We start from the raw sequence: 13,396 nt of genomic DNA on the forward strand, positions 1-13,396 counted from the left end.
CCTGCCTGCACATTAACACACAAGATAGCACACTGGCAAGGAGCAGGATGTTAAAAGCTTACACAATTAAAATACTGCTATTTTCAAAACATATCTGCTTGACCAAAATGTCACGAAGACACGTGCAACACAAAAAATACAAGGAACCTGATTATTACTCTTGTGGGAAATAAAAAATTTAAAACAACAGAATAATTATACTGCAAGTGTATTACAAGCATACAGCTGAGTATGTTTGACTTGTTTTGATGGCTTCACTGGGTAAAATACTTCTTTTGTGAGACAGCTGACAATATTTTTCAGCTTTTCACAACCACATGTTGTTGTTAGTCTATAATAACAGGGTATTCAGTTAATACTGGGACTGGACATGTACAGAAAAGCACAGATGTTCGGCATCTATTAACACAGTATATAAAGCCATATAAAACAGTCATTATCAGTTTAGAGAAAAGTGTGGTTTTTGACTTGATAGTTTTGTTTTGCTGAACACGCTGTCAGATGCGAAAACACTGACTCAACCATGGCAAGAGAAGCCAGGAAATGATCAGAGCTGCTGCTGTCTATTAAAAATGCACACAGCAATATATTCACATGCACAAAACTAACATGAATGTACCCGCTTTCCAAGAAGAAGTGTGATTCGTACCCTATTAATGCCGGGTGGAGAGCCGTCTGCTTGGTGGATCAGAGTGAAAATGGAACAAAGACACACATTTCCCTATTTACATATCCAACATAGCTATGAAATAATTGGCAGCAAGCAGTGCTTGGGGCTATTTTGGGAATTTCTGATGGATTTCTGGAGGAGAACGCCACTCTTGTTCTTTGGGAGATGGAATATTTTGAAGGATGAAAGGAAGTTTGGGCCTGGGAATGAATGAGTGAGTGGTTCACTGTAGATCCTCAAAGGCATTTCGGCATTGATGCCTTCAGACATTAGATACTGGGTGCGCTCTGTCTGGTCACACACTACTCTCAAAGTCTATACACCAATAAAAAAAAAAAGTTCAACATGCCATTGTTTTACTCCTCGAGGTGCCCTCTGACCTATCAGCACTGATTCCAGATGACTGTTGCTGTTTAGTCCAGGGTGGAGGGAGGAAGTTCAACTATGCTTTTTCTTTTGGAGCCAGGCAGGAAGAATTCATTGTGTCTTTAATCAGGTCCAAAGAACTCAGCAGAAAAGAGGAGGGGGCTTGACCCTTTTGTATTCCAGGAACTAAACTTCCCCCTAAAGAAATTACACAAACTGACCTATGAAAATAATCCAAAATATGACAATGGAAGCAGCTTCGTGTGGATGCCAACTAAAATCAGCAGCAAGTTATACCATGTGTCCTAAAGAACAGGTCAACGTTTATTTGGATTAGGCCAAATGTATCGCATCCACCAGCCAAGACATTAAAAGTGGATGTATTATAAGTTCCCACTAAGGTTGGGAAAAAAATATCAATTTTATGATTAATCAAAATCCTGGTTTTGATGGATTGGATTCAATACCGATTAACAAAATCCCGAAATCAATTTAGTTAATTTTTGCCTTTTCCCTGTGACTGTGAAAATATTGTCACTTTATTTTTCTTATATTGGTCCTCGTATTGAGTGGGTGGCACTGCTCTCACTCTCACCAATAAGAGGGCTTCAACAGTATTGCGCAATCGCCTTGCGCCGCCATCTTGTTGGATTATCAATAATGGTAATGGAATACTTCAAGCAAGCAAGTCAAGTCAAACAGGGCTCTATTCTGACACCAGTCATATTGAGTACACTGTTTACAGTGATATGAAAAAAATGTTATATAAAAGCAATTTAAACAAAAGCAAACAATGTAAAGAGAAAACTGATATTACTGGATGTGACCTGCTGTCAATTATGAGAATATTGTAAATTACCTGATTTTCAAACGCACATTAGTGGAAAGAATTAGTTGAATACAATCAAAATTGAATCCAGCTGGCCACTTGTGAATCAAAATTGAATTAAATTGTGAGGTCAGGACCGATTCCCAGCCCTAAACAATACCCACATGTTCATCAAAAAAAAAGACTCTAATTTATGTTTTGGCAGATATTGTCAAGTGTAAGTCCTTCTGAAACATGGCATGTGAGTTTCAGACTTGCCCATTTTTGCCCATTCGGTCAGAAGTAATTTTTTATGCTTTGAAAGAGACAGGTTTTATTTTTAAGGAACTATACCCATATGTTCCTCAAACAAAAAGATTTTAGCATACAAGCCTTTTGTCTTTCTTTACTGGTTTCACAGTTTGTTTCCAGTGACCCTGCATCAGTAAATTTGTGTTATTACTCGTTTTATTACTAAATGTATTAATATTTCACATTTCATTCCACTTAGATTGATATTGAATTGGAATCGAATTGAATTGAATTGAATTGAACTGAACTGAAATCAAACCCAAATTGGACTGAATTGAAATGGAATCTTTTCTAATCGGACTGAATCAGAATCAAATCAAAATCAGGGCATCTTGCCAACACCTAGCCCTAATTACCACTAACCTCAGATACTTTCTGATAGTTCAAGATGCCATCACATTGACCTTCAATAATGGTGAATTACAGGTTCTTCTGTTTTCATTGTTTCCTACAAGGTATCACCTGTCTTTCGTTATCTTATCTTATCTTCTTATCTCGTTAGCTTTTCGAGATGGTGTCCCATATCAAGTAAAGACATCCATGGATCAGAATGCTGTTCACATACACAGATTTTCAGTCTAACACCAAATGTTTTGTAGAAGCAACTCTATTACTATGCTTCATTTTATTTACCTATTAACATATAAAAGAGATGTCTGTTTCATAGCAGTAAATTTCAATGGAAAAATACACATGAATATTGAATGGCTGTGGTTCATTAGCCCTGTTTTATTTCTTGTGCATTCTAAGTCCTCCTAAGGCAATGTGCTCGGACTGAGCTGTAAATCAGATGCCGTGCAGCATTATGACACGTTAACATAATTTACCCATCCATGGCTGACAGGCCATTCCCCACACATAATGTCCTTCAATTTATGGGATATAAAGAGGCCAGCACTGTCTGGGTTGGTTCACAGCCCTATACTGCAATGCCATTATTCCAAACAAATGAGATCTAACAGATAAATATCACCTTGCACGATCTTATAACCCAATGTGTGCTCCAGCTATTCTGATCACATGGTCATTCGCTCATTCACCAGGGTACCAAAGCTCAAACGGATTCATTGCTTCATCCACCAGATTCCTGGCCACAGAAATCCTATTTCTTTGCCCTTAGACCAGCTTCTGTTCACTTTGATGAATGGTTATTTAACTGCTTTTTTTTTTACATGTACAGTTAAAAAGAAAGCAGCTGAGGCATGTCCACAGCCTGTGTGGCAAGACCCCTTCCCTCAGGAAGCATGGAGAACCTACCACTGCAAGCCTATGAGTAGAAAGTCGAGCCACGGCAGAAGCGCATGGCTTTTTCCAGCCCTGTAGGAGGTGGATCTCAGGCTGTGAAAAGGGGACTGTAACGCAGCCAGGAAGAACCAGCAAAGTGTCCACCAAAACGCCCCCTATAATTTACATGTTTAATTTAAAAAGAATAAAGAAGTCAAATGAAATTATCTGTTACTTAGCACGTAACTATACTTAGCATGTATCTGTTACTTAGTATGTAACCAAATGTCATTTCACCCTAAAAACATTTATTCCAGTTGTATTCTTTAAAATATCCAGGCATTCTATGCTGACTGTATTACATGGTAATGAATAAACTGAGTGTCTACATCCTTTGAACAGTAAAAGCCATGATGTCCTCCACAGGTTAATCAATGTTTAGGCATATGCTCTACTGTTCGTGGTCAGCTCAGAGAAGATGCAAAGAGGAGAAAAACTTGCAATCGGCCACCTTAAATACTCTTTCTCATGATTGGATTCACCTGTGTATGTAGGTCAAGGGTCAATGAGCGTACCAAACAAATTTTGTGTTCCAATAATTAGTGCTAAAGGTATTCAAATCAATGAAACGGCAAGGGTGCCCAAATTTATGCACCTGCCTAATTTTGTTTAAATAATTATTGGACACTTTCTGTAAATCCTATAAACTTCATTTCACTACTCAAATATCACTGTGTTCGTCTGCTATATGATATATTTAACTGAAATTGCTGATCCAAACAACCAGTGATTCATAAAGGAAAAGCATGAAAATTATCGGGGGTGCCCAAACTTTTGCATAACACTGTAAATGCCCATGGTAAAGGCATTATTAGGAAGAACACAAATCACCATACAAAGCGTGAAATTACGAAGAGGTCAAGTGTTTATGCTAAATCTGATTTTTTTTTTTTTTTTTTTTTAACATGGTGTTTTCAAGATGTCTGCACATGTGATCGTTCATTATACATCAGAGCACCAGGAACTGCACTGTACGAGCATACAATCTGACTGCACATGCTGAGGGACATCACAAACGCCATCGTGTCCACGCTGGAATATATCAAGAAAAAGGAATGACTATGCATCAGACAAATCTTTTGAAATAAGAGGCCTGCGTAGCCATTCAGTGAAATCACGTTAAACCCCTGATGTCTATCAGGTTCCTCTGAGGGGAAACAGCCTGGTCGGTCTCCCAAAATCACCACACGCCTTTGATACTTCTTCCCGCTTGTGCTGAAGAGTAGATGTCTGCCTTTTCAATGATACCCAAAGGTATTTCATAAAGAGGGGAATTCTGCCTACATCAAGCACCTGCGCATCTTACGGTACGAGTCAACTGCAAGATGCCGAGAATGAAAAAGGAAGTTACAGTGAACCAAGACATCATTCAGGATGTTACTGTAGAATTAAATATCTGCTAAGAAAAAGCCTTTCCCTCCACTGGTTTGGCATATCAACACCAGTTACAGGGCTACGTAGTATTTTAAATAATTAAATGAATTATTAAGAGTACACATAACTTCAATGTAAATATGAATCTTTTTTAATCAATATTTTCTTATAAATTTCACCCCATAATTAGTTCATTAAAATTCTCCCTGGGCCAGAGATTAAGTGGTTGTCGTTGATGATCACAGCAGCTATGTTGTTTTGAGGAGGAAAGAGGGGAACAGTGAAATAAAAAAAAAAAGATAAGAGGTTGACATTAAGGGGTTTTACATGTCAGGAAAAACTGCACCACAAACAGACACAGCACAAGGTGGACAGAGCATTGGAGTGACCATGGCAGGTGGAGAGCGCTTAGCCTGAGGATGGTCTGTTGGGTAAGACACTGGGGGAACCCTAGATACGCACAACCACACAGAACATAGCATGCCATAAATAAATGTTTAATGGCACTGCAAACTCCATTGTTGGGGACTAATCTGTATTCACCAACCCAAGTTCATCCAAGCCATGGAGATCTAAATCCATCCACATTCTCCATCTAAAAACAATCACACAAGAAATAATAGTCCCTGGCAAAAGTGTATCCCAGAGTAGTGTACTGTGGCAGTGAAATGTCAGTGGATTGGGTCGCATAGAGGGCTAGATTGCTATTAATCGCAACATCGCTGCAACACTGCAGCAACTGTAGAATGTCATATATAAGGATCAATCACATTAACCTCATCTATCAGCAGCAAGGTAAAACACACTAAACGCAATTACATTTTATTGTCCCCTACCTAACTGGGAATAGCTAAATGTTCATGGCTTCCTGAGAGAAACTAATTCTTCTAAAGCTGAAAACATCCCAACAGATGGTGGAAGACTTTTATTAACACCATCTGTCTGGAACCAGCATTTTTGACAGCTGATATTTTTAATCCATACCAGCACATTCATACTGAGAAGTGAGAGCAGTACTCTGCTGTTTATATATATCTAGGCAAATCCAAGCATACCGAAATGACTGGCAAGCAAATTAAACAGAAAACAGAGGGTTGCAATAAATGCATGTTACATGTTGTCCTACATACCCCGAGGGTGGGGAGGGGCTGTTTATAAATAATTGAGTCAAATAATAATAATAATCAATGATCAAACTTGATTAATCAATTAATCTGCAGGAGCCTGTAAAATGCTGATTGCTGTTCTGGGATTAATGCCTAGTAGAATTTCTATACATGTCTTTTTCCCCCATAAGAATTACATCCACTATACAAGAGAGAAGCAGTTTATAAGACTAAAGTATGAGTATAAACCAATCATTATCTTACCACATACAAAATTAAACGATTCCTTAACATATGCATGAGATTGAGAAAGCTTTCTCACATACATTTCCAACAGGGATTAACCTGCTTCTGAAATAAACCCAACACGTCAACATTACCCCTTTACATTTACCGCACTTGGCAGACGACCTCAGCCAGAGCAACTTACATAAGCAACATGAGCAACTTTCCAATCAATTTAAAAGTACTTTTTAATGTTTTGTGTTATCCTTTTGCAACAATAAGTAATATCTGAATGTGTATGGAAAGAAAGAAATATTTTCATCCATACACAATTTCACTGTGCATGTAGTGGGGGTGGGTGGGGGCTGGGTAAATCAAATATTATTCAAATAATGACTGGGGAAATTCGACTAATAATGCTGCCTGATATGCCCATCCCTAGTTAACATCCTACACAACTGGCAATTCAAAAACAATCAATCATACATAAAAAATAAATGGAACTCACAACAAGTAACTGGCATTGCACACAACAGCCTTCATTCAGGACTGTATTCTTACACAGATAATAATGTTCCCTATCAATTGTGAAACCAGCTAACAGAAATCCCTCTGTGCATCTGAAACACTGAATCAACGCCTTGGGCAAAGTTTGGATGCACACTGGATAGGAACATCTAAAACATATAGCTAAACAGTAACCTTTGTAAAATACAAGACTCATATCTACAGCAGTAAAATTCTATCCGAATGGGAGGAAATGGATCATGCAGCACAAATACCACAAACAACCAAAACCAAAACTTTAATGCACCTTTTGTCTACTAAAAAAAAAATCATTGTACAGGAAAAGAGCACAATTAAATGATCGTTTTCCATTTGCACGAGTACAGGTACATTAGATTACTTCTCTTTGCCAACCCCATCTTTCTCTCCATGAGACACACGTACAGCTGAAAGCAAGTGTGGGGGTCCCAGTGAAGGGTCAGCTGTCATGCAGTGCCCCTGGAGCAGGGGAATACGGGCCGTGCTTCCATCGAGGCCAGGCTCAAGCCGGTGACTGTCTGACTACAGGCACAGAAGCTTAGCCCGCTGAGCCACCCTCCGCACCCATGATAAACCCAGTTTAGCAGAATAGCGGACCTTCCCCAGGTAGGAGGGACTGCATGAAAATCACAGAACATGTCAGGACAAACAAACACAGCCTGCCCAGCAATAACACTGTCCTCCATGAAGAATGACACAGCTCAGCAAACCTGCATTAACAGTTTGGGAAAAAAGTGTATATCACCTGTATATCAACCATTTAAAATAGGAGCTGAAAATTTGGAAGTTTCTAGCTTACATAATGGCTAAAAAAGCTCTTTTTACTGGTTTTCATTAACAATGGAAACCTCTTTGACCACCTACCCATTTCCTGCAGAACAAGGGACCAGGTTTGTTTTCCCATACAAACTGCATGACCTCGTAACAGGGCAATTTATTCCTGACATCGGATCACAATTTCTATCATACAGGTTGACAGATACAGAAAAGCTTATTAGAGATTTACAGCAAGCGATGACATGCTACTGGCTGCACTGAGGAACAAGGTTCTCTGTCTGTTTATACTTTACGTGCAATAATCTGAGCGATTCTGTGAAAATATTTACAGAAATTACCCCAAAAGTGTTTTGTGACGTGATAAATGAATGGTATAACTCTTCTATCCCTGGTTTATACAACCATAAACATCATACTCAGGAGTTTTCCATAATATTCATAACCACACCCACAGGGAACGGTCATAATGACATTCATACCTAACCGCACACAGTTCAGTTATCCATGAAAGCGTCATTCCACAAATCTTCCATGTTTACATGAACCTAAATACAGGCTAGCCATGTTTCCATTGGTAAGCCTACATGCTATATGTTGTAAATGAGGCACAAAAATTGCATGGAAAAAAGCTGAATATTAAATCAACAAGAACCGTAGTGTCTATATTTTAGAATTAACATGTGTAATTGTTAATGCAACCCATAGGGACGCTTCACCGTTTTATAAATTTAAGCCATTACCTCATTAAGATATCTACTGAAAATCTAGACAAAACACTGTGTCCGTCATAAAAGTTTGACTGTTGGTTAGTATAATGTGTTTTTCTCTCCACCTCTTGCCAATCTCAATCTCAAATGATGTAGTCTGCAAAATGTTCTACAGTGCCCCCTACTGAAGGTTTACTGGCGTGAGAATAAATCGCTCGTTTGTTAGGTGAGATTGCATGAAAGCGTCCTGCCTCCTCAGTGAATCAGAAGCAACAGCATTCATCTTCTCTTATTACTATTTAGCTTTTCCTCCTTCCATAATAATTCCATTCGTCTATCTATTAATCAGAAAATTGTTGTTGATCAGTTAATTACTCCAAAACTTTAACACATTTAATTAAAGAAGTACTTGGAACACCGAGATAACATTTGTGCATATGGGACCGATTTACCTGAGACATTTGGGGCCTGAAGTTGATTTCTTTTAGGTCTACGGACCCCGGCGAAAGGTTGTGCAGCACCTGACAGAGAAGCACTCCGTCCCTAAGCGCCTGAGCAAGGTCAAACACGGCCGCCGATGGCCACACGACCCGGTGATTAGGAGGCAAGACCTTGCAGTCTATCAGCCAGCGTCCGCACTGTCTCCATTCCTCCATTTCGCTGGTGGAAAGAAAAAAAGCACGCTTCTCTAGCACCCCGAAACACAGAGTCTTGAGGAGTAAATCGGCGTGATACCCGGATCCCTTCCGATTGCTGCAATTATTTCACACCGAAGGGCACTTTAAACTGCGATCCAACAATCCTTTTTCCAGTTTAGAGGAAAATGTTGTTCTCCGTGAAACAAGTCATTGGGGTAAAACTTCACATAAAGTTTTCTCCTTGTTCCAGTGTTTTAAATGGAACTGAAGTCTTTCCTATACAGATAGCCCGTCCTTCGCCGCAGTTCCGATTAGGCTGTCAGATCATTAAATCGGACGGCCGCTTTGTGAAGAGGGAAGAACCGCTTTGACGAGTTTCTCGAACAGCAGAAGAATCAAAATACCAGTGAAATCGCATACAGTAAATTGCCAGGCAATGTTATCCCGCATAAACGTGTCTGATTTCTGCCACACACCACAGGTCAGCGCAGCTCTCCATTGTCACGTTGCTGTCGCCGGAAAATACATGCAAGCCTTTTATTTATTATCCGTAAGCAGCGTTTATTAATGCTGGTATTTTAGCACAGATGGAGAAATGTATTTTCCAAAAGAAACTCAAATCCCATATACTATAGGACCTGCAAGACTTGACTAACGTTTGCATTGGCATATAAAGTATCAGTGTAAGCGCAGTCGTAGTTTTTTCTTGAAAGTTATAGCAGTGCATTTATATTTCTTTCTGATCCACAGCCAGAGATATGTCTTCTTCGTGCTGATGCAGACGGACTGCTTCGCACAATGGTCATTGTATATTTTCTAATTAAGCAGCTCCGCTAAGCTGTAATGTTTCTTCACCCAGCTGAAAACTGAAACAAAAAAATCGTAATCTCCAGTTCAACCTTTACTGAAAACAGAATGAATAAAGTCTAACCATCCATCCATCCATCTTCTAACCTGGTCGGGGTCGCGGGGGGTCTGGACCCTATCCCAGTGGAGCAAATATTTTGAAAGATTTAAATGTTCTGCATCCCTTTGTAATCCTTTATCGGTGCGTTTTCGTCTTCTTCTTCTTCTTCTTCTTCTGCCTTGCAGAATAGCTACATGCTTTGACTAAGAGCGTGAACCTCGTCGGCGTCGAGCTCAGTTATTCGGTCGTTGCGGCTGAGCGTGAAGGAGCGCATGAGAGGACTGAAACGGTCGAGCGCAGACGCGTCAGCACGAGCGCCGCGGAACGAGGACAAACAGCTCGTGGGGCAATTCGCATAAGGCCGAAAGTGTTATTATTTTTCGTTATTGCAGAGAGCAAGATTTAAACAGGATTTTCCCAATTTATGCGGAACATGAGATACATTGAGAATAAAACTAGTTATTTAAAACGGTTCGTAGTGAACCTTTTATTTTTTTGACATGCCCATACGAATAAACGTTTCTTTTTTCCCTTATTTTTATGTTGTATTGCAAATGTTTATCTCAGTTATATGCTGTCATAACCGTTGTATTTACGACATAAAATTATTAAAAGAAAGTGCACATTAACCCTTTTTAGTGACGGTAGCCACGCCATAATAGCACCGAAATAAATACTGATTTAGTTTTTGTATTAACCACTATTTTATTTTTGTCAGCAGAAAGCCTACTAATATTAGCTTTGTAGTCATGTTATAATATGACATTTTATTTTATTTTAATGTCATTGTACTTTACCGTAGTAAGAGTCGAAGTAGTATGGCTATTAGTTATAACCAACAATCTTATCCAATCAAAAACGCATTGCATTTGATCGGTAATTAAACCAGTGGTCCAAGACCACTATCACATTCCCCTCAAAAGCGTGGCGTGTGCCTTGGATGTTTACAATTCTGCCATCTCCTGGACATAAAATAAATTGCAAAAATCTGAAAATTAACTTGTGCTGGCCTATGAAAAAGAATACATATTTTTGAAAAGTAAATTACCAGAAATCACAAATGAACCGTTAATTATATTTAAATACATGTTCTTAATTTAATTTGCATATTTGGTATTTGTTAAGGTAAATCTTCAATTCCAAACCGTACGCATTATTATTTATATTTTGAACCATTCAAATTTGGTGAGGTAGGTGTTATTATGGTATCTTAAATAGTAAGCAAGCACGAAAGATGACTATAACCTTGTCTTTATATCTATTATTAATTAGCTACAGACATTTAAAAGGGCCTATGCAAGAAACTTAAAGTACCCGGAACCAATATTTGTGTCCATTGTTTCCATTGGGACTAGAGTGTGGAAGAGCACTGTTGCCCTTAGCAGCAGTAAAATATTGTCGACGGAAGTTACAGGCAACTTAGATGGAAAGATATTTTGCTTTAGCGCTACCATTGCAGTTTAATACCTAATAATAATGATACAATTTCTGTTTTTTAGCGGAAAGCAGTAAAAGGATGAAAGGAATTCGCAAGTATCTGTGTCTGGTACTGGGTCATTTGCTTTTGAAGTAATTGTTAATATTCAGTTTGCAATAAAAATAGCACCGTTTAAGCGGCGTATTGTACAGAAGCCCGTACACAAATGAGCGAGGGTCGGTAGGAATATGCATGAATTTATCGACGTAGTACTGCTCGTCAAAAGAAATCAGTACTACAAATCCGACCATATGAGGAATATGAATATTAATCCGTCTATGACCCAGCGAAGCGCGAACCGTTTTTGGAGCACTGGATTAAACCAAGGAAAAACTTAAAATATATTTCTTTAGGAAGCGATTTACCGATGTCACGGAGAGATGTGCATTTTATGTAAAAGTGGACAGTGTGATTACTGAATCCGCCGTGATTGTTACGACTAGGCTTTTTCCAGGACCTGAAAGACTTAGTCGTGGGAGGTATCTGACGGCTAAGAAAGTCAAAGGGATGTGCCGGACTCCGACATCCCACACATCAGTGTTGCAGGAAAGACATGGCTGAGAGCCCGCCGGACAGGCCGCCCCTGGCGCAGAAGGCGTTGTCCGAAGGCTACGCGCGCCTCCGCTACCGCGACACGTCGCTGCTCATCTGGCAGCAGCAGCAGCTGGAGCTCGAGCGCGCGCCCCCGACCACCTACCTGAGCCGCAGCCAGAGCACGTGGTACAGCCAGTACGGCAACCAGGCCGTGGTGGTGCGGGACAAGGGGAAGGTGCACATGGATCCCGAGCCCGGGGGGTCCCGCATCTGCCTGATCATGTAACGCATGCAGCCTTAATGACGGGTCTGCAAGCAGATCTGCGCCACACGTCTTTTAACGTGGCGTATACTGCAAAACATTAATTTATTATTATACACCTCGTATGCTCACCTTGAGCGTTTGATTTGATGTATGGCTCTAAATTTTGTGTTGGTCACTGATCCAGAGGTATGGGTCACGAACAAACTTTAATTACAAACTAAACTTATATTTTCAGTTTGTCTTATGGACTACAGTAACTGCATTTAAAAAGTGATATTTTTCCATTTAATATATAATTGCGTGGAACATGTTTTGAATTGATTCATATTACTGTGTTTAAAATATGGTTTTACTGTTTTCAAAAAGTGTAAGGAACAGTATTATAACCAAAACAGTATCTTTATAAAACTGCAACGTTAGTTATTCTATGTTTACAAGGTCTAGAATCTATCAAATGTATTTCACATTTGTTGGTCATGATACGGTACTAGAATTATCAGTGTTTCATAACAAGTGTAATTGTATTAAACATGAAATATAGATAATGAAATATAGATATAAATTTCTGAAATACGTTCGTGTGAACTATATAATGGTAAATATGGAAAATATGGTATGAAACCACGTAGATTAGTGTCATGCAGGCATTCAGTGGCAATTTTGAAATATTGTGTAGGCCCAATTGCATCCACTATTACTGGTAATGCTCAAGATATATTGAAACTTCAGTTTTGTCTGTGATCTACACATACATTTCTGATATAATTTACTTACCTTTATTGTTACTATTCATTCTCTTATTTACAATGCTTTCTATGTAGCAACTTTATGAGTGCGACTATTGGACCGGGAAGGTTTTTCTTCCAGTACTGTACCACAAACAGACTTGCATTCTAAATTCAAGGTTATGAAGCACATTTAACAGACACAGCACAATTTAACTTCCTTCAAATTCGATTTTGAACTCGTGTGTAAAACAATATACAGGGCAGCTGATTGTATTGCTGTGGATATTTTTACTAGACTGTGATTAGATGTATTAGCAGAAGTAACGCAGATATCCACCACCGCTTTATGTCTATGGTCATGGAATAAATGTCAATTTTCCATGGAACACTTGTGCTTTTACCCAAAAACCAGGCATTCGTTATAGGGGCCCGACGGAGAAGCCCAGCATGCAGTTTTTCACCTGGTGTAGGTGAATGCAGGGTTGCAGATGACACCATTAATAGAAAATAATGCAGCATTATATGTCTAAGAAGCCTGCACAGCTGGACGATCCTAGTATAGAACCAGACACAGAAGCAGAGGTAAGGTTTTTTGTAGTTTATTTACGAAAAACAAAATGAGCTTGATGAGTCAGAGACTCCAGGTTAGCAGTTACATCAAATATTAGCTTC

General features: G+C 39.2%; 2 protein-coding genes across 3 annotated transcripts in view; one reads left to right on the forward strand and one right to left on the reverse strand.

The window, feature by feature from the left end:
- LOC125725716 (guanine nucleotide exchange factor VAV2-like) overlaps positions 1-9,986 on the reverse strand; it is a 103,849-nt gene extending 93,863 nt beyond the window's left edge. For both annotated transcript variants that reach the window (XM_049002558.1, XM_049002557.1), the window contains exon 1: positions 8,628-9,986. In XM_049002558.1, the coding sequence (XP_048858515.1) occupies positions 8,628-8,831 (204 nt within the window). In that variant the 5' untranslated portion in view covers positions 8,832-9,986. The remainder of the gene's footprint in view (positions 1-8,627) is intronic.
- Positions 9,987-11,090: 1,104 nt separating this feature from the next.
- Positions 11,091-13,316, forward strand: LOC125725921 (putative uncharacterized protein BRD3OS). The gene has a single exon (XM_049002577.1). It carries the CDS (start codon positions 11,751-11,753, stop codon positions 12,015-12,017), a length of 267 nt encoding a protein of 88 aa, XP_048858534.1. The 5' UTR covers positions 11,091-11,750; the 3' UTR covers positions 12,018-13,316.
- The last annotated feature ends 80 nt before the right edge of the window (positions 13,317-13,396 follow it).

The sequence above is a fragment of the Brienomyrus brachyistius genome, chromosome 2, assembly GCF_023856365.1.
Source record: "Brienomyrus brachyistius isolate T26 chromosome 2, BBRACH_0.4, whole genome shotgun sequence".
In the NCBI taxonomy this organism is placed as follows: Eukaryota; Metazoa; Chordata; class Actinopteri; order Osteoglossiformes; family Mormyridae; genus Brienomyrus; species Brienomyrus brachyistius.